The 22,659-nt window shown below is 39.3% G+C and overlaps 1 protein-coding gene across 1 annotated transcript; it reads left to right on the top strand.

Annotated features, from left to right (window-relative positions):
* The first annotated feature begins 21,267 nt into the window (after positions 1 to 21,267).
* Positions 21,268 to 22,230, top strand: LOC121432427 (olfactory receptor 7C2). Its single transcript, XM_041630393.1, has one exon. It carries the CDS (start codon positions 21,268 to 21,270, stop codon positions 22,228 to 22,230), a length of 963 nt encoding a protein of 320 aa, XP_041486327.1.
* The last annotated feature ends 429 nt before the right edge of the window (positions 22,231 to 22,659 follow it).

The following is a 22,659-nucleotide window of genomic DNA, read 5'->3' as shown; positions in this document are numbered from 1 at the left end:
GAAATACATGCACAGTGCTTTTGAAGTAATGTTTTGTTTGTTTCCCATGAAATAAAAATTAGACATGGAAGTATATGTAACAAGTTGTAAACTGGGATCACCTGACATACTTCAGACCATGAGGCCTTCTGCACCCTTGAAGCATTATTCGGTAGCTGCTTGAATCTCAATTACTCCTCTCCTCCTTTCATTTCTAGACTTCACGGAATACTTCTACCTTGTGCAACATTCAGTTTTAATTGTTGATTAGTGTGTTTCAATTTGAACCAAATTATATAAAGTAGTAATCAATTAATAATACCACAAAGGTAAATAATCTAAGTCAAACTTCTGTAAACTTGAGAGTAACCAAATAAGATTTTTAAAAACGGAATAATTTCAAATGCATGATTTAAGATTTATCACAGTTTAATGTGTCCGATAGAGCTGTATGTTTGAGGATACTCAAATCAAATACATGAATGTTACTTAAATGAGAAGTAAGGCATGAAGGTGATTCTTCCCACTTTTGGGAATGCATTTCATTGCAGAAATGCCAGTGGCAATATAAGGAATAATAAAGATGAAGAAACACACTGAAAGCATGAACAGAAATGATCTGATGGCAAGACTGGACATATAAATAAATGGCACATTGCTGAATTCTTTCTGAAGAACATGACGAAAGCTAGATATGAGTATGATTGATTAATAGATTTATGTACACAAAACAAACTTCTGCACATTGTTACAAAACACATGCCTGAGAATAAGAAAAGAGAAGGAGGCAAGCAGGCAATTTGTGAGAAAAGACAGTGAGAGAATTCTAATAGACTGGACTTCAGCACTATAAATGTCACCCCAATAGTATACAAGAGAAGGGCACTTTCAGTACAGAAAGGAAACAATCAACAACCTCGGAGACATTCAGTTTCTAGAAGATTGGAATAACTGCAATCTCTCTCTCTCTCTCTCTCTCTCTCTCTCTCTCTCTCTCTCTCTCTCTGTGTGTGTGTGTGTGTGTGTGTGTGTGTGGTGCATACAGAATGAGAGGTGATATTTTGAAAAACATTTCTCAACAACTTCTCTTGAAAGATTAGACAATTAAGAAGACCTTTCTCTGGTCTTCCTCATCATCATAAAAACAGTACAGTAAGTCCCATCTAGTAACAAAAGTCCCTATTTCTCCACATCACAGTTCTGCATTAACCTACTACCTTCTTGTTGTTGCTGCTGCTGCTGCTGCTGCTGCTGTTGTTGACATCATATCATCATCGTTGTTGTTTTGACTTGAGACAGAGTTTCTCTGTATTGCAGCCCTGGCTGTCCTGGAAATCTCTCTGTATACCAGCCTGGCCTTGAACTCATAGAGATCCACCGGCCTCTGCCTCCTGAGTCCTGGGATTAAAGACATGCACTACCACCAGCCAACCTTCTCCTATTACCTTTAAGTGTGTAGATTCCTGGCTAGTTCTTACACTGGAATAAAGTTTTCCCTTTGACACAGTTTCCTCTTTCATTTGAGAAGCTGTTTCTGCCATTTCTTATAAACAGTGAAATTAAAATTAATTAATTTAGTATTCATGTCTCAATATGACATCTTGAACAAAAATCGATACTAACCTGAACACTCTTTTTGCGGAAGATCCCTGCAAAGCAGCTCAGGCTTTTCCCTGAATGGTGGATACTAAAGGTAAGAACCAGAACATACAGCACAAAGAACTGAACACATGTAAGATCTCAGAAGCAATGACCACACCCTCTCCACACCTGCCCAAGATTGCACAACCCGAGGACCATCAGAGGAGAAGTTTAAAGTTTTCTCCACCTGCTCATTGGGCACATTTCCTCTTCTTACATCATCCGACTTTAACCACCTGATGGCCCTCTGGGACACAGGCCAGGAAAGACAAGAATTTCATTCTGCTGATTCACAGTGGACCAGAAATTTTATTTATCTCTTCTCCATGATCTTAACTACTCTCCAGAGGTCTGGCCTCCTGACATCTTGAAGTCTAACACAGATGACCTCTCTTCAGGCAAGCTCAGTAATCTTTAAATTATTGATCAATGGATGGCATAGAAAACTTAAACTTCAGAAAACTGCCGCCACTACTGATGTCAAAATTTGTGTTTCTGGTTGTTGCTTCTACATATACATAAGGGCATTTTGTGTACAGAGGGCCTTCAGGGGACAGAGGAGGTGACTGGATTCTGTGGAACTGGAGGTTGATATGGTTGCAAACTAACATGTGTATTCCAGGGAAAAAAACCCTGGGTTGTCTACACAGGAGCAAATGCGACTAACCACTGTTCCATCTCTCCAGCCCCTCCTTTAGCTTTTGTTGAGTTCATTCTGACAATTTACCACAAGTATCATACACATTCTCACATGCACAAATCAACCATAACTCCCTCCTATCTTATTACTCCTGCTCTGCCTCCTCTCAACAGGTTGTTCCCCTCCTTCTTGTATTGATATTTTTTTCAGACCCACTCGGGATAAACTATATCATCTTTTGGGCCATGAGTTTGGATCTAGCTGTTGAATGCTGGTAGCATGCTCAGTGGTTACAAAACTAAAGGGAATGATTGTCCCTCAACAGGAATCTAGTAGTAGCCAATAGTTCATCTGAAAAGAGCAGGGCACCATGATTTCCCTAATTCAGACACTGTGATGTCATGGCTGTAGTGACTTTGTCTTGCTCAGAAATTAATACCGTGCATGTGCACTATGTGTGTGGTCCATATAAGATCTCTCATAAATACACTTAATCATGAATGGAACATATAAAGTTACTGTTTAGGACCAAGCTCTCAACTGACACTTACTTAGGGAACTTGAGTTGCCAGCTGTGCATCTGTAATTAGGTTAATATAATATATCTATTTTTCTAATTAAAGCTGGGTGTTATTATTTTTCTATGGAAACAAACATGCATATTTAGAAAAAACTCTGTGTCCATGGTATCTAAAATATAATACTAATATTTCTTCCTAAGGTCTAAGAATTTGTCAGGCTTGCTCTTTCAACAGTGTCTCCTGTACTAGGCATCAATTCCCTCCTGTGGAACAGGCCTAAAATCCAATCAGAAAGCACTTGATTACAACCATGAGAATTGTGCCTGATTGCAATAGTGCTGCAACCATATTCCTGGTCTATTTAAAGTTAGATCCACAAGAGGAAAAACATCACTGAGAGTGTTAAAGTGCCAAGGGGATGAGAAGTTCTAAGTGGACAAATCATGAAACCTAGGAGAGGCTTCAGAGGCTAGAAGAGGTGATCTACTACTATTATTCTGTTAAATGGATATCTTCTTTTTTATTGAAAAAATTTCTGCCTCCTCCCTGCCTCCCATTTCCTTCCCCCTCCCTCCACTTCTCTCCCCTCCCCCCACTCCTTTCCCCCTCCCTCTCCAGTCCAAAGAGCAGTGAGGGTTCCCTGCCCTGTGGGAAGTCCAAGGTCCTCCCCACTCCATCCAAGTCTAGGAAGGTGAGCATCCAAGCAGGCTAGGCTCCCACAAAGCCAGTTCATGCAGTAGGATCAAAACCCCGTGCCAGCTCCTAAACTAAGGCGACCCACCCAGAGCGGTGAGTGCCTGCCTACTGGGCAGGCCTCAGGGTCCCCTGTAAGGGAGCCGGGCACCTTCAGCTCTGGCACCAGGCTTCCTGCGCGTGCTCCTGGATACCACCACCCCCCTTGCTCCATTCATCCTGTTGGCCCTGGATCATTGGGCTACCGGCGGCCCTGTTTAGTTGCTGAGGAATCCCATCGGGTCGGGAACGGTTCCTGCTTCTACACTGAAGAAATATACCCAGAGAGTCAATCACAGCAAAGACTGGACCAAGAGACCAGGCCTCTACTGGCTCCATTTGAAGGAAGAGATTGGAAGGCGCCAATGCAAGAATTCCTCCAACAACCTGAAAGGCAACATGACACCACCAGAACCCAGGGATCCCGAAATAAGAAGAATTGTACACCCTACTCCTGAAGAAATAGAAGAATTCGACGCAAAAGTGAACTATATGAAAATAATAGAGGACCTTAAACAAGAGGTGAAAAACTGCCATAAACAATTAGAGATTACAAACAAAAAGGTAGAGGAAATGAATAAATCGCTCAAAGACACGCAAGAAAACCAAGAGAAACAAGAAAAAGCAATCAAACAGGTTAGGGAAGCGGTTCAAGACATGAAGAATGAAATGGAAGCAATGAAGAAAGCAAAAACCGAGGGAAGAATGGAGATAGAAAATCTGGGTAAACGAACAGGAACGACAGAGACAAGTACTAACAACAGATTACAAGAGATAGAAGAGAGAATATCAGACACTGAAGATACCATAGAGAAAATAAACACACTGATCAAAGAAAACAGCAAAACCAACAAATTCTCATCACAAAACATTCAGGAAATCTGGGACACAATAAAAAGACCAAACCTAAGAATAATTGGAGTAGAAGAAGGAGAAGTACAGCTCAACGGTACAGAAAATATACTTAATAAAATTATAGAAGAAAACTTTCCCAACCTGAAGAAAGAGGTACCTATGAAGGTTCAAAAGCATACAGAACACCAAATAGGCTGGATCAAAAAAAAAATCCCCTCGCCATATAATAATCAAAACACAAAATATACAGAATAAAGAAAGAATATTAAGAGCCACAAAGGGAAAAGGCCAAGTTACTTATAAAGGTAAACCTATCAGACTTACACCTGATTTCTCTATGGAAACCATGAAAGCCAGAAGGTCCTGGATAGATGTACTGCAAAAACTAAGAGACCATGGATGCAAGCCCAGACTACTATATCCAGCCAAGCTTTCGTTCACTATAAATGGAGAAAACAAAATTTTCCAGGATAAAACAAATTTAAACAATACGTAGCCACAAATCCAGCCTTACAGAAAATTATAGAAGGAAAATCACTAACCAAGGAGTCCAACAATGCCCACAATAACTCAGTCATCTAGAGACCTTTCACCAGCGCAACTCAAAGAAGGGAAACACACAAACCCTACTACTAAAAAAGTGACCAGAGTTAAGAACCACTGGTCTTAATATCACTTAATGTCAATGGGCTCAACTCACCTATAAAAAGGCACAGGCTAAGAGATTGGATACGAAAACAGGATCCAACATTCTGCTGTCTACAAGAAACACAACTCAACCACAAAGACGGGCACCTACTCAGAGTAAAGGGCTGGGAAAAGGCTTATCAAGCAAATGGACCTAAGAAACAAGCAGGTGTGGCCATACTAATTTCTAACAAAGTTGACTTCAAACTTAAATCAATAGGAAGAGATGGAGAGGGACATTTTATACTCATAACAGGAACAATTCATCAGGATGAAGTCTCAATCCTGAATATCTATGCCCCTAATTTAAAAGCGCCCACGTATGTAAAAGAAACATTACTAAAACTCAAGGCAGTCATCAAACCACACACACTAATAGTAGGAGACTTCAACACTCCTCTCTCACCAATGGACAGGTCAATCAAACAGAAACCGAACAGAGAAATTAGAGAATTTATGGAGGTAATGAAGCAAATGGACTTAACAGACATCTATAGATTATTCCACCCAAAGAGGAAAGAATACACCTTCTTCTCTGCATCTCATGGAACCTTCTCAAAAATTGACCACATACTCGGTAGCAAAGCTAACTTACACAGTTACAAAAAAATATTAGTAACCACCGGCGTCCTATCAGATCACCATGGATTAAAGTTAGAATTCAACAACAATGCTACCCCCAGAAAGCCTACAAACTCATGGAAACTGAACAGTCAACTACTGAACCATACCTGGATTAAGGAAGAAATAAAGAAAGAAATTAAAGTCTTCCTTGAATTCAATGAAAATAAAGAAACAACATACTCGAACTTATGGGACACTATGAAAGCAGTACTAAGAGGAAAGTTCATCGCACTAAGTGCCCACTTAAAGAAAACAGAGAAAGCACACATTGGAGACTTAACAGCCCACCTGAAAGCTCTAGAAAAATAAGAAGCAGACTCACCTAGGAGGAGTAGAAGACTGGAAATAATCAAACTGAGGGCTGAAATCAACAAAATAGAAACACAGAAAACAATCCAAAGAATCAATGAAACAAAAAGCTGGTTCCTGGAGAAAATCAACAAGATTGATAAACCCCTATCCAAACTAATCAAACGGCAGAGAGAGAATACGCAAATTAATAAGATCAGAAATGAAAAGGGGGACATAACCACAGACACAGAGGAAATTCAGAGAATCATCAGATCTTATTACAAAAGCCTGTATAACACAAAACTGGAAAATGTAAAAGAAATGGACATTTTTTAGATAAATACCATATACCAAAGTTACACCAGGACCAGGTGAACAATCTAAATAGACCTGTTAGTCGCGAAGAATTAGAAGCTGTTATCAAAAACCTCCCTACCAAAAAAAGCCCAGGACCAGATGGTTTCAATGCGGAATTCTACCAGAACTTCCAAGAAGAGATAATACCTATACTCCTTAATGTATTCCACAATATAGAAACAGAAGGGTCATTACCTACTTCGTTTTATGAAGCTACAGTTACTCTGATACCAAAACCACACAAAGACTCAACCAGGAAAGAGAATTACAGGCCAATCTCACTCATGAACATCGACGCAAAAATCCTCAACAAAATACTGGCAAATCGAATCCAAGAACACATCCGAAATATTATCCATTATGATCAAGTAGGCTTCATTCCTCAGATGCAGGGCTGGTTCAACATACGAAAATCTATCAATGTAATCCATAATATAAATAAACTGAAAGAAAATAACCATATGATCATCTCATTAGATGCTGAAAAAGCATTCGACAAAATTCAACATCCATTTATGTTAAAAGTCTTGGAGAGATTAGGGATACAAGGGTCATACCTAAATATAATAAAAGCTATATACAGCAAGCCAACAGCTAACATCAAATTAAATGGAGAGAAACTCAAAGCCATCCTGCTTAACTCAGGAACCTGACAAGGCTGTCCACTCTCGCCATACCTCTTCAATATAGTGCTTGTTGTTCTAGCAATAGCAATAAGACAACATAAGGGGATCAAGGGGATTCGAATTGGAAAGGAAGAAGTTAAACTTTCGTTATTCGCAGATGATATGTGAGTGTACTTACGCGACCCCCAAAACTCCACCAAAGAACTTTTAGAGCTGGTAAACACCTTTAGTAATGTGGCAGGATACAAGATCAACTCCAAAAAATCAGTTGCCCTCTTATACACAAAGGATATGGAAGCAGAGAGGGAAATCAGAGAAGCTTCACCATTCACGATAGCCACAAATAGCATAAAATATCTTGGGGTAAATCTAACCAAAAAAGTGAAAGATCTATTTGACAAGAACTTTAAGGCATTGAAGAAAGAAATTGAAGAGGATACCAAAAATGGATGGATCTCCCTTGCTCTTGGATTGGGAGGATCAACAGAGTAAAAATGGCAATTCGACCTAAGGCAATTTATAGATTCAATGCAATCCCCATCAAGATCCCATCAAAATTCTTCACAGATCTGGAGAGGACAATAATCAACTTTATATGGAAAAACAAAAAACCCAGGATAGCCAAAACAATCCTATACAGTAAAGGATCTTCTGGAGGCATTACCATCCCTGACTTCAAACTCTATTACACAGCTACAGTAATAAAAACAGTGTGGTACTGGCATAAAAACAGAGAAGTCGACCAATGGAATCGTATAGAAGACCCGGATTTTAACCCACAAACCTATGAACACCTCATTTTTGATAAAGGAGCTAAAAGTATACAATGGAAGAAAGAAAGCATCTTCAACAAATGGTGCTGGCACAACTGGATGTCAACCTGTAGAAGAATGAAAATAGACCCACATCTTTCGCCGTGCACAAAACTCAAGTCCAAATGGATTAAAGACCTCAATATCAGCCCGAACACACTGAAAATGATAGAAGAGAAAGTGGGAAATACCCTACAACAGATGGGCACAGGAGATCGCTTCCTATGTATAACCTCAGAAGCACAGACATTAAGGGCAACATTGAATAAATGGGACCTACTAAAACTGAGAAGCTTCTGTAAAGCAAAGGACACTGTCACTAAGACCCAAAGGCAACCTACTGACTGGGAGAAGATCTTCACCAACCCCGCAACAGACAAAGGTCTGATCTCCAAAATATATAGAGAATTCAAGAAACTAGACTTTAAAATGCTAATTAACCCAATTAAAAAATGGGGCACTGATCTGAACAGAGAATTCTCAACAGAAGAAGTTCAAATGGCCAAAAGACACTTAAGGTCATGCTCAACTTCCTTAGCTATCAGGGAAAAGCAAATCAAAACAACTTTGAGATATCATCTTACACCAGTCAGAATGGCTAAAGTCAAAAACACCAATGATAGCCTTTGCTGGAGAGGCTGTGGAGGAAGGGGTACCCTCATCCATTGCTGGTGGGAATACAATCTTGTGCAACCACTATGGAAGTCAGTGTTTCGGTTTCTCAGGAAATTCGGGATCAACCTACCCCTGGACCCAGCAATACCACTCTTGGGAATATACCCAAGAGATGTCCTTTCATATGACAAAAGTATTTGTTCAACTATGTTCATAGCAGTATTATTTGTAATAGCCAGAACCTGGAAACAACCTAGATGCCCTTCAATGGAAGAATGGATGAAGAAAGTATGGAATATATACACGCTAGAATACTACACTGCGGAAAAAACAATGACTTCTCGAATTTTGCATGCAAGTGGATGGAAATAGAAAACACTATCCTGAGTGAGGTATCCCAGACCCAAAAAGATGAACATGGGATGTACTCACTCATAATTGGTTTCTAGCCATAAATTAGGGTCACGGAGTCTACAATAGGTGAATCTAAAGAAGCTAAGTAAGAAGGGGAACCCAAGGAAAAACATATAGTTATCCTCTTGGCTAGGGGAAGTAGACAAAATTGCCGGGGAGAAAATTGGGATCTTGGGGGTGGGGTGGGATGGGGGTAGGGGGAGATGGGAAGAGAAAAGTTAGAAGGGAAGGAGGTCGGGCCTTGGGAAAACAGGAGGATTGGGATAAAGGAAGGTTGGACAGGGGAGCACGGAACCACAATTCTTAGTTAAGGGAGCCACTTTAGGGTTGGCAAGAGACCTGACCCTAGAAGGGCTCCCAGGTGCCCAGGGCAATGTCCCCAGTTAGTTCCTTGGGCAGTTGAGGATAGGGAACCTGAAATGACCCTATCCTAGAGCAATACTGACGAATATCTTGCATATCATCATAGAACCTTCATCTGGTGATGGATGGAGATAGAGACAGAGACCCACACTGGAGCACTGGACTGAGCTCCCAAGGTCCTAATGAGGAGCAGAAGGAGGGAGAACATGAGCAAAGAAGTCGGGACCACGAAGGGTGTACCCACCCACTGAGACAGTGGAGCTGATCTATTGGGAGCTCACCAAGACCAGCTGGACTGTGACTGAAAAAGCATGGGATAAAACTGGACTCTCTGAACATGGCGAACAATGAGGGCTGATGAGACGCGAAGGACAATGGCACAGGAGTTTGATCCTACATAATGTGATGGCTTTGTGGGAGCCTAGCCAGTTTGGATGTTCACCTTCCTAGATATGGACGGAGGGGGGATGTCCTAGGTCTTACCACAGGGCAGGGAACCCTGACTGCTCTTTGGACTGGAGAGGGAGGGGGAATGGAGTGGGGGGAGGGGGAGAGGGTGGGTGGAGGGGGCGTAGGGTGGGAGGAGGGGGAGGGAAATGGGAGGCTGGGAGGAGGTGGAAACTTGTTTGTTTTTTTTTCTCCTTTTCTCAATAAAAAAAAAAAGAAACCTCCGTCCAGAGAATTTTAACATAACTTTGCACTGCTTAGTAGGTATAAAATGAATAAGTGCTTTGTTACTTTTTTATTATTTGATTTAATCTACCTAGACTAAAATCATTTCGTATATGAAAAATATTCTGGACAATGAAGGAAATCAATATTCATTTTCGCTTCAGTTCTATAGTAAGACTTTCTTTCAGTTGTAGCCTTTCGATACATCTTTGAATGTAGGAAGGATGTATGGACGAGTTAGGGTTTTGCTCAACCACTCATTTGCCAAATTTTAGCAATAAAAGTGATCAGATATATGTGTAGCATACTAAAGAGAGGATATATAGCAAGGAATAAAGCCCTAGCCACCTTTTGACTGAAACTATTTACAAAGAGCATTGTACCTTACAGATATTTGTTATACTTATCTGTCAAATAAAATGGATAGGATTAATGTTCTTCAAAGTTGCTTATTTTAATAAAAGTTCTATAGAGCAAAAAAAGAAATTTCTTTGTAAACTGAGGTTTGCTTTCATTGTTGTTGCTAAAGAAAAACACAAAGATTTAATCTGACAAATACATAGTACAACTTAAACACACCCATATATCAATTGGAGATGTATCTGCATCTATATATGCTTTCATATGTATGTATGAAATGCAAATGTTTACCCATTGCAATTCTAATGTAAATGTATATAGACTCAGGACTTCATAGTAGCCATAGCTACTTCATCTTACCTGTAAAATCTTTACTGTTCCCAATGAAATATCAACTCAAGTTAAGCTCAGTTTAACTTCCAGTAACAGAATAATTTCTGTATTTGTTTCTTGATATCCTGCAAATTACTGGAACAGCAGTATGTAATACTGAAAAAGATTGAGCTATATGCCTCTGAATTTGGAATTGCACTTGGCAACATGATTAAAATTTATAACCATAGTCAATGAAAAAAAAAAACCCGTGCCATTGTCCTTGGCTTCTCATCATCCCTCAGTGTTCGCCATGTTCAGAGAGTCCGGTTTTATCCCATGCTTTTTCACTCCCAGTCCAGCTGGCCTTGGCGAGCTCCCAATAAATCAGCCCCACTGTCTCAGTGGGTGGGTGCACCCCTCTTGGTCCTGACTTCCTTGCTCATCTTCTCCCTCCTTCTGCTCCTCATTGGGACCTTGGGAGCTCAGTCCAGTGCTCCAATGTGAGTCTCTGTCTCTATCTCCATCCATCGCCAGATGAAGGTTCGATGGTGATATGCAAGATATTCATCAGTATGGCTATAGGATAGGACCATTTCAGGTTCCCTCTACTCAGCTGCCCAAGGAACTAACTGGGGACATCTCCCTGGAGATGTGTGAGCCCCTCTAGAGTAAAGTCTCTTGCCAACCCTAAGATGGCTACCTTAATTAGGATATATACTTCCCTGCTCCCACATTCACCCTTCCTTTATCCCAACCATTTCATTCCCCCAAGCCCCCCCATCCTCCCCTTCTCACTTTTCTCACCCCATTTCCTCTTACACCCATCCCACCCCACCCCCAAGTTCCCAATTTTTGCCTGACAATCTTGTCTACTTCCAATATGCAGGAGGATGACTATATGTTTTTCTTTGGGTTCACCTTCTCATTTAGCTTCTCTAGGATCATGAATTATAGTCTCAATGTCCTTTCTTTATGGCTAGAAACCAATTGTGAGTGAGTACATCCCATGTTCATCTATTTGGGTAAGGGTTATCTCACTAAGGATAGTGTTTTCTATTTCCATCCATTTGAATGCAAAATTCAAGATGTCATTGTATTTTTTTCTACCGCTGAGTAGTACTCTAATATATATATATATATATATATATATATATATATATATATATATATATTCCACACTTTCTTCATCCATTCTTCCATTGAAGGGCATCTAGGTTGTTTCCAGGTTCTGACTATTACAAATAATACTGCTATGAACATAGTTGAGAATATACTTTTGTTGTATGATAGGGCATCTCTTGGGTATACTCCCAAGAGTGGTATTGCTGGGTCCAGGAGTAGGTTGATCCCAAATTTCCTGAAAAACTGCCACAATGATTTCCAAAGTGGTTGCACAGGTTTGCATTCCCACCAGCAATGGATGAGTGTACCCCTTTCTCCACAACCTCTCCAGCAAAGGCTATCATGAGTGTTTTTGATTTTAGCCATTCTGACAGGTGTAAGATGGTATCTTCAAGTTGTTTTGATTTGTATTTCCCTGATAGCTAAGGAGGTTGAGCATGACCTTAAGTGTCTTTTGGCCATTTGACATACTTCTGTTGAGAATTCTCTGTTCAGCTCAGTGCCCCATTTTATAATTGGGTTGTTTAGCCTTTTAGGGTCTAGTTTCTTGAGTTCTTTATATATTTTGGAGATCAGACCTTTGTCAGTTGTGGGGTTGGAGAAGATCTTCTCCCGGTCAGTGGGTTGCCTTTTTGTCTTAGTGACATTGTCCTTTACTTCACAGAAGCTTCTCAGTCGCAGGAGTTGCCATTTATTCAATGTGCCCTTAATGTCTGTGCTGCTGGGGTTATATGTAGGAAGTAGTCTCCTGTGCCCATATGTTGTAGAGTACTTCCCACTTTCTCTTCTATCAGGTTCAGTGTGTTCACATTGATTTTGAGCTTTTGATCCATTTGGACTTGAGGTTTGGGCATGGTGACAGATATGGATCTATTTTCATTCTTCTACAGGTTGACATCCAGTTGTGCCAGCACCATTTGTTGAAGAGGTTTTCTTTCTTCCATTGTATACTTTTAGCTCCTTTATCAAAAATCAGGTATTCATAGAATTGAGGATTAAAATCCGGGTCTTCTATTCGATTCCGTTGGTCGACTTCTCTGTTTTTATGCCAATACCAAGCTATTTTCAATACTGTAGCTCTGTAATAGAGTTTGAAGTCAGGGATGGAAATGCCTCTAGAAGTTCTGTTATTGTATAGAATTGTTTCGGCTATCCTGGGTTTTTTGCTTTTCCACATAAAGTTGATTATTGTTCTCTCAAGATCTGTGAAGAATTTTGATGGGACCTTGACGGGGACTGCATTGAATCTATAAATTGCCTTTGGTAGAATTGCCATTTTTACTATGTTGATCCTCCCCATCCAAGAGCAAGGGAGATCCTTCCAAATCTGGTATCCTCTTCAATTTCTTTCTTCAAAGACTTAAAGTTCTTGTCAAATAGATCTTTCACTTCCTTGGTTAGATTTACCCCCAAGATATTTTATGCTATTTGTGGCTATCATGAAAGGTGATGTTTCTCTGATTTCCCTCTCTGCTTCCTTATTCTTTGTGTATAGGAAGACAACTGATTTTTTGGAGTTGATCTTGTATCATGCCACATTACTAAGGGTTTTTATCAGCTGTAGGAGTTCTTCGGTGGAATTTTTTGGGTCGCTTATGTATACTAATCATATCATCTGCAAATAACGAAAGTTTAACTTCTTCCTTTCCAATTCGAATCCCCTTGATCCCCTTATGTTGTCTTATTGCTATTGCTAGAACTTAAAGCACTATATTGAAGAGGTATGGAGAGAGTGGACAGCCTTGTCATGTTCCTGATTTTAGTGGGATGGCTTTGAGTTTCTCTCCATTTAATTTGATGTTAGCTGTCGGCTTGCTGTATATAGCTTTTATTATATTTAGGTATGACCCTTGTATCCCTAATCTCTCCAAGTCTTTTATCATAAAGGGATGTTGAATTTTGTCAAATGCTTTTTCAGCATCTAATGAAATGATCATATGGTTTTTTCTTTCAGTTTATTTATATGATGGATTACATTGATAGATTTTCTTATGTTGAACCAGCCCTGCATCTCTGCGATGAAGCCTACTTGATCATAATGGATAATTTTCCTAATGTGTTCTTGGATACGGTTTGCCAGTATTTTGTTGAGGATTTTTGCGTCGATGTTCATGAGTGAGATTGGCCTGTAATTCTCTTTCCTGGTTGAGTCTTTGTGTGGTTTTGGTATCAGAGTAACTGTAGCTTCGTAAAAGGAATTTGGTAATGACTCTTCTGTTTCTATATTGTGAAATACATTAAGGAGTATAGGTATTAAGTCTTCTTGGAAGTTCTGGTAGAATTCTGCATTGAAACCATCTGGTCCTGGGCTTTTTTTGGTAGGGAGGTTTTTGATAACAGCTTCTAATTCTTCGCGACTAACAGGTCTATTTAGATTGTTCACCTGGTCCTGATTTAACTTTGGTATATGGTATTTATCTATAAAAGTGTCCATTTCTTTTACATTTTCCAGTTTTGTGGCATACAGGCTTTTGTAGTAAGATCTAATGATTCTCTGAATTTCCTCTGTGTCTGTGGTTATGTCCCCCTTTCCATTTCAGATCTTATTAATTTGCATATTCTCTCTCTTCCGTTTGATTAGTTTGGATAGGGGTTTATCAATCTTGTTGATTTTCTCCAGGAACCAGCTTTTTGTTCATTGATTCTTTGGATTGTTTTCTGTGTTTCTATTTTGTTGATTTCAGCCCTCAGTTTGATTATTTCCAGTCTTCTACTCCTCCTAGGTGAGTCTGCTTCTTTTTTTTCTAGAGCTTTCAGGTGGGCTGTTAAGTCTCCAATGTGTGCTTTTTCTGTTTTCTTTAAGTGGGCACTTAGTGCTATGAACTTTCCTATTAGCATTGCTTTCATAGTGTCTCAGAGGTTTGAATATGTTGAGTCTTTATTTTCATTGAATTCAAGAAAGAATTTAATTTCTTTCTTTATTTCTTCCTTGATCCAGGTGTGGTTCAGTAGTTGACTGTTCAGTTTCCATGAGTTTTTATACTTTCTGGGGGTAGCATTGTTGTTGAATTCTAACTTTAATCCAAGGTGATCCGATAAGACACATGAGGTTACTAATTTTTTCTGTAACTGTGGAAGTTTGCTTTGTTACTGAATATGTGGTCAATTTTTGAGAAGGTTCCATGAGATGCAGAGAAGAAGGTATATTCTTTCCTATTTGAGTGGAATATTCTATAGATGTCTGTTAAGTCCATTTGATTCGTTACCTCCATTAATTCTCTAATTTCTCTGTTAGTTTACTGTCTGATTGACCTGTCCATTGGTGAGAGAGGAGTGTTAAAGTCTTCTACTATTAGTGTGTGTGGTTTGATGACTGCCTTGAGTTTTAGTAATGTTTCTTTTACATAAGTGGGTGCTTTTATATTAGGGACATAGATATTCAGGATTGAGATTTGTCCTGATGAATTGTTCCTGTTATGAGTATGAAATATCCCTCTCCATCTCTTCTGATTGATTTGAGTTTGAAGTCAACTTTGTTAGAAATTAGTATGGTCACACTTGCTTGTTTCTTAGGTCCATTTGCTTGATAAGCCTTTTCCCAGCCCTTTACTCTGAGTAGGTGCCTGTCTTTGTGGTTGAGTTGTGTTTCTTGTAGACAGCAGAATGTTGGATCCTGTTTTCGTATCCAGTCTCTTAGCCTGAGCCTTTTTATAGGTTAGTTGAGTCCATTGATATTAAGTGATAATAATGACCAGTGGTTGTTAACTCCAGTCATTTTTTTTTGGTTTGTGTGTTTTTGTGTTTCCCTTCTTAGAGTTGTGGTGGTGAAGGGTCACTAGAAGTCTGAGTTATTGTGGGCATTGTTGGACACCTTGGTTTGTGATTTTCCTTCTATTACTTTCTGTAAGGCTGGGTTTGTGGCTATGTGTTGTTTACATTTGTTTTTTTCCTGGTAAATTTTGTTTTCTCCATTTATAGTGAATGAAAACTTGGCTGGGTATAGTAGTCTGGGCTTGCATCTATGGTCTCTTAGTTTCTGCAGTACATCTATCCAGGACCTTCTAGCTTTCATTGTTTCCATAGAGAAGTCAAGTGTAAGTCTAAGAGGTTTACCTTTATAAGTAACTTGGCCTTTTTCCTTTGCGGCTCTTAATATTCTTTCTTTATTCTGTATGCTTTGTGTTTTGATTATTATATGGCGAGGGGATTTTTTTTTGATCCAGCCTATTCAGTGTTCTGTATGCTTCTTGAACCTTCATAGGAATATCATTCTTTAGGTTGGGAAAGTTTTCTTCTATAATTTTATTAAATATATTTTCTGGACCGTTGAGCTGTACTTCTCCTTCTTCTACCCCTATTATTCTTAGGTTTGGTCTTTTTATTGTGTCCCAGATTTCCTGAATGTTTTGTGATGAGAATTTGTTGGATTTGCTGTTTTCTTTGATCAGTGCATTTTATATCTCTATGGTATAGCCGTGTCTGAGATTCTTTCTTCTATCTATTGTATTCTGTTGGTAATACTTGTCTCTGTAGTTCCTGTTCGTTTACCCAGATTTTCCATCTCTAGCCTTTCCTCAGTTTGTGTTTTCTTCATTACCTCCATTTCATTATTCAAGTCTTGAACCGTTTCCCTTACCTGTTTGATTGCTTTTTCTTGTTTCTCTTGGTTTTCTTGGGTATCTTTGAGAGATTTATTCATTTCCTCTACCTTTTTGTTTGTCATCTTTATTTCTTTATGGCAGTTTTTCACCTCCTGTTTAAGGTCCTCTATTATTTTCATATAGTTCCGTTTAAAGTCGATTTTTCTATTTCTTCTGGAGTAGGGTGTTCAATTCTTCTTGTTTTGGGATCCCTGGATTCTGGTGATGTCATGTTGCCTTTCAGGTTGTTGGAGAAATTCTTGCATTGGCGCCTGCCCATCTCTTCATTCAAATGAAACAATGACTGCTGACATTATTGGCAAACAAATTCTGTTTCACTATGGATTGACATGAACAGGGAAAGATAATGAAAAATGAGAACAAATCCAGGGAGAAAGGGCATCATGATCAAAGAGTTCGGGAAAAAAGATAGGCATACCTGGCAAACAAGATCCTCTTTAGTATACGAAAATATCTTTCTACTTACTTTCCTCTCTCATGTGAAATAAATTCTTCAGAGACTACTGTGATAAAGAATCAATTAATTTAATGAGATCCTATGGGAATTCAACACAAAGGTACTGGATACACTACTTTCCACTTGACACTTCCAATAACAGAGCAGCAGTTCAAGAAACCAGTGAGTTCAACTGTTCCTTTAAATGGGACTTGATAGCACCTCCTTGTCTTGCCTTGGAGCTTAGTTGAACCCCTTCCACTCATGGAAAAAAGACAATGCAGACAGCACACCACCACTGGAGCTCCTGATGGGAAGCAGGTATAAAAAGAGGGAGTGTTCTCAATGGGTGAAGTTTGGGGCTCAAAACGGTGCAGTGCAGTGAGGAGCATCCCTGGTGAGGAGCATCTGTTCACTTAAAGTGTTCCAAACAATCAGCTCCTGTGTTTTTCTCAATTACTCTTCCTCTCAGCTTCATCTCACTCCCCCCCTTGTAGAATCTAATTCAGATATCTCTCACCTTCCTGTTGCAAATTAATCTTCCCTTAGCTCACTACCTCTCTTATAGTTCTTTCCCATCCTTTGTCTGAAGGCATTAACTTGTTTCATTCTCTATTAAAAATGTCAATGTCTGGGGAGATGGCTTGGTTGATAAGTACTTGCCACATAATCTTAAGAATGTGAGTTCAGAATCTCAGAACACATGCCTGATAATAGAGTGGTCTAGAATTTAATCTACTCTAAAATGGGTGGTAGAGCCAGGAGAATTCCAAGGAGCTTACAGTCCTGCTGACCTTGTATAGGAAGCAGCAAGTAACACACCATGACTTGACAAAATGTAAGGCCAAGACTGACAACCTCATATGCAACATGGCACACAGGGACCTACACATCCACACACAAAGACAAGATTCAAATATTTATCACTAGTTTTACATTTCTTTTTATAAATACATAATCTTCTCTATCCTTTTCCCAATGAGATGCTGATGATTCTATGACTTACAATTAAGGTTTATAAACAAAACAAATTAGCTTTGTAATATTCATCAAACATCCACCAGCTAGATGATTTTGAGATGGGAAATATCTGTACCACATTTCCTCAGTTGTAATTCTTCAGTTTATCATTCTGACTACTGAAATTTACTTCTCTTTCATCTGTCAAGGATTTCTATTCTCAAAGATTATGCATGTTCATGTTTATGTTTATAGCATTTATATATTCATGTTTTCCTAAAAGACCTTGTTGTCAGCCTGTTCTACATCTAACATTTGGAGACTATTTGAGAATATGGAATCAGATTTAGCGTCATATCATCTAAATAACCATCTGTGAACACTTAGTCATACTTATACTAACACTTTCTAAAATATTTGTAAAAATGTGAATACATGTGATAAAAATTACATATGATATAGTTTAACCTGAAAGTGAACATCAGGTGATATTGTACAACTCCTAAAAGAAATAGAGAAGGAAGCTAGCAACTCTATCTCTCATAATAAATTTTGACAAGGTTCTTGCAATTTCAAGTAAATAGAACAGTACCTGAAGGAAATATGATGGTGCAATGCAGGGAGTGTGATGCATTTTGCCTAGAACTTTTGTGGGGAGTGTATCGTGTGTGTGTGGGTGTGTGTGTTGCCTGTGAAAGTCAAAAAAAGTATTTGATTCCCACAGTTGTAGACTTATATATATAAAGGCAGGAGGCCAAGCCCCATCCTCTGAAAGAGCAGAGTGTGCTCCTAACTACTGAGTCATCTCTACCCTTGAATGTGATCAATTTCAAAAAAACTAATAAATTAATAAGGAAGTCCAGAAACAAATACACCTCATCAAAAAAGGCAGGTTTTATTTTTATTATCATTATTATTGTTATTAAATTTTGTTTTATTGCACAAGTAGAGATACATCATAGAGGAATATCATTCATAATATCAACCTCAAACTACACTAAAACACTATTAATGAGTAATAAGTATAATTTTACATGTTAAAAACTGTCAGAACATTTTGCTAAGAAAGAGAATGGTTTCAAAAGAGAGCTATCTGTTACTTCAACAAGAAATTTTGACACAATTATAATATCAACTTTTTCAGAATTAACTCACAAATTTGATGGAATCCAATAAACAGACTATTTTTCAGAGGACAACTTGCAGGAACTTGCTCTCTCCTACCGCTCAGGTCTCAGTGTTTGACCTAGGACATCAGGCATGATAACAGGCGCCTTTACTTACTGAGACACCTCCTGGCCCCCCAAATTCTTTTTTTCTTTTATTTTCTGGCACCATGGATGCCTCAGCAGCTCTTGGTTACAGGCATAACCCTCCTCCTGACCCTCCAAAGATGCGGACATCAGATAGCTGTGGGGCTGGAGAGTATGGTGTCTCAGACATCAGTTCTACATGGGGACTGCCTACGATCCCTTGACACATTCTGTTTTTCCTGTCACTAGACTGGGCTGGAACCCACTCCTGATCTGGGACATGGGAAAATTGTCAGGTAAGTCTTGCCATTTCTGGTCTATAATCTTCCCTGCCACGGCCTCCTCTCCCTCCGAGGTGGGAAAAGCTAACGCTGAGGCAGACTCAGGCTCTAGTTGAGTGAGCAGCACATCTGCCTGGCCCAAAATTCTTATTTATACAAAGATATTTGACAATCAACTCACTGTTAAGACATATGTGTGTGTCTTTGTGTGATTATTTAGAGTGATTTATAGATAAGAAGGTGAAAATAGTACATGCACTTTTTAAATTTATTTTATTTTTATTAAACTTTTTTTGTATTTATGAGCTTTTAAGAACTCAAGGATGCTCCCACAAATTGTCATAAGAGAAGAAAATTAAAAATCAAATGAATCTAAACTGTATTTGTAATATATAAAAATTGGGAAACTGATGTAAATAAATGATCAAATGGACAGGATTTACTGAACACCTTCATGTAATGATAATCAGGGGCTGAGGAAGTAACTCAGTGATACCACAACAATGCCTAGGAGCTTCCTCCCAACACTGGCAGAAAAGTCAGATAATGAAAAATTAATTTGAGACTTAGAAACTTAATTCTTTATGCTTAGAAACTACATTTCAGGATGGGAGGTGGTAGTTCACACTTTTAATCCCAGCACTACGGAGGCAGAGGCAGGTGGATCTCTGTGAATTCGAGGCCAGCCTGGTCTACAAGAGCTAGTTCCAGGACTGGCTCCAAAGCAACACAGAGAAACCCTGTCTCGAAAAACAAACAAACAAAAAAAGGAAAGAAAGAAACTGCATGTCATAGAATTTGTATATAATTTGTATCAATAAAGGAAATCTAAACAGTAATTACATGAAAAGTGGGTATTATCAATTGTGATCAGGCTCATATAAGAACCAGAGAAAGCACTATCATAAAACAAAGATTTCCAATGATTTACAAATCAGTATATACTCTGAAAATTCCCATTCACACTTTCATTAGACAGAACACACCAAAGTTGCCGTCAGGGATGCTGATGAGGTTTGGTTGCTTAGGCACACCATAGCTGTGGTCTTCATATGCATGTGGACATCAGAGTTTCCCAGGGGGCTTGGTAAAACACAGATGAGATCACTGGTTCCACAAAATGCATGGCACTCAGTTGGTATGAATGGCTTCCAAACGCCCATTTCTAATAGCCGTCAGAGTGATGCTGAAGTTGCTGTTCCAGAGAACAACACTGAGAACCACTCTCCTGCAGCCAACTACTTTAGGTGACAATGGTAACAACAAATTGCCAGTCAGAGATTAAATGATTACCCACAAAAAAAAATGACTGAGTACCCCCATGAATTTTTTTGTTTCTTTTATATTTTTATTATATTTATTTTAAAGATTTTTTTAGTTATTTTAATTATACATATTTTTGGATGTGTGCATGTGTGTGTTTGTACATGAGTATAAGTACTGACTAAAACCAGAAGAGGGCATCAGATCTCCTAGAACTAGTGGTTTCGGGCTGCTCCACCTGGATACAGGGAACTAAATCCAGGTCCTCTGAAAAAGCAGTATGAGCCCTTAACTGCTGAGCCATCTCTCCAACCCTTACATTTATTTATTTATTCTGTGTGTGTGAATGCATGTGTGTGCCATGGCATATGTGTAAAGGGTGGATGACAAAATGAAGGATTTTGGTATCTCTTTACACCATGCATACACCAGAAATCAAAAGCAGGTCATCAACCTTGATGGTAAGGGACTTTACACACTGAGTCAGCTCACGAGCAGAGTACCTTAGGGATTTTTGGGTTTGTTTTTTGTTTGTTTGTTTGTTTGTTTGTTTTGGAGAGGTGAGTTTTTTGTTTTGTTTCTTTTGTTTTAGGGTTTGGTGTTTTGAGACAGAATCTCTTTACATGACCCTGGCTGTTCTAGAACTTTTTACGTAGACTAGGCTGGCCTTGAACTCACAAAAATCCTTCTGCCTATGCCTTCTAAGTGCTGGGGTTAAAAGGCATGTGCCACAATGCTCAGCTAATACCTTGGGTTTTAATAAAATATATTGCCATTATTTGGAAGAATCCACTTGAGATGAATTTATATTGTGTTGTTCCCTCCTTTTAGATAATCCAGCAGTCCTATGGAAAGAGAAAACCAAACAGGAGGTAGAAACTTTCTCCTCCTGGGATTCACCGAAGACTCAGACCTGCAGTCCTTCTTCTTTGGGTTGCTTCTCTCCATGTACCTCGTCACCATCGCAGGCAACCTGCTCATCATCTTGGCCATCATATTAGACCCCCACCTGCACATGCCCATGTACTTCTTCCTCTCCAACCTGTCCTTAGCTGACATCGGCTTCACCTCCACCACCATCCCAAAGACTCTACTGAATATCCACACCCAAAGCAAACTCATCCCCTTCACAGGCTGCATCACGCAGATATTTTTTTTCATTGTGTTTGGATGTCTAGATAATTTACTCCTAACAGTGATGGCCTATGACCGCTTTGTGGCCATCTGCCATCCCCTGCACTATGCTGTCATCATGAATTCTTGCTTCTGCGTGATGCTGGCTCTTGGGTCCTGGTTAATCAGTGTCATGAGTTCCCTGCCTGAAACCTTGACTGTGTTAAGGCTGTCTTTCTGTACAAACATAGAAATCCCACACTTTTTCTGTGATCTTCCTGAAGTCCTGAAGCTGGCATGTTCTGACACCCTTGTCAATAACATTGTGGTATATTCTATAACTATAGTTATAGCTGGTTTCCCTTTCTCTGGGATTCTATTGTCTTATTATCAGATTGTCTCCTCCATTCTAAGAATTCCCTCCGCTGGGGGCAAGTACAAAGCCTTTTCCACCTGTGTGTCTCACCTCTTGGTGGTCTTCTTGTTCTACAGCAATGGTCTTGGAGTCTACCTCAGCTCTGCAGCCACATCATCTTCTAGAATGAATCTGATTGCCTCATTAATGTACACTGTGGTCACTCCCATGTTGAACCCCTTCATCTACAGCCTGAGGAACAAAGATATGCAGAAGGCTTTGGGAAAACTCCTCAGGAAGATGGTGTTTCCTGGCAAAGGGACCATATCAGGACCCCCATAAATAGCAATTCATTGAAATCAGAAAACATATCTAAGGTAGTGACTAAACATCACCTAAGGTAGTGACTACATTTTTTTCAGAAACAAGATTTATATTGTTTTTATTTATTCTTGAGAATGTTGTGTATACATATAAACATGATCATATATCAACGGTCTCAGATGTGGGCTCAAGAGGGACACTGAGACAAATCTAGGAGTCAAGTAGTTGATTCAAAGAGTTATTAACATCATGGACAGAGCAGCAGGCAGAAATAGCATGGCATGGGCTCTGAGAGGAGTTCAAGCCCTAGCACCAGAGACAGGCAGCATGTCAATATCACCAATGAGGATATTAGGACCGATGCTGTAGATTCTAGGTCCCTTATTACAACTCTCTGAGAAAGATGTAGTTCTCTCTGACAAAGGGGATGATGCTCACAGCACAAGT

The sequence above is a fragment of the Microtus oregoni genome, unplaced genomic scaffold (assembly GCF_018167655.1).
Source record: "Microtus oregoni isolate MIOR12 unplaced genomic scaffold, Mior012 000034F_ref0000314, whole genome shotgun sequence".
Classification (NCBI taxonomy): Eukaryota; Metazoa; Chordata; class Mammalia; order Rodentia; family Cricetidae; genus Microtus; species Microtus oregoni.
The sequence above is the reverse complement of the archived record's forward strand: the minus strand, read 5'-3'. Positions and strand labels throughout refer to the sequence as shown.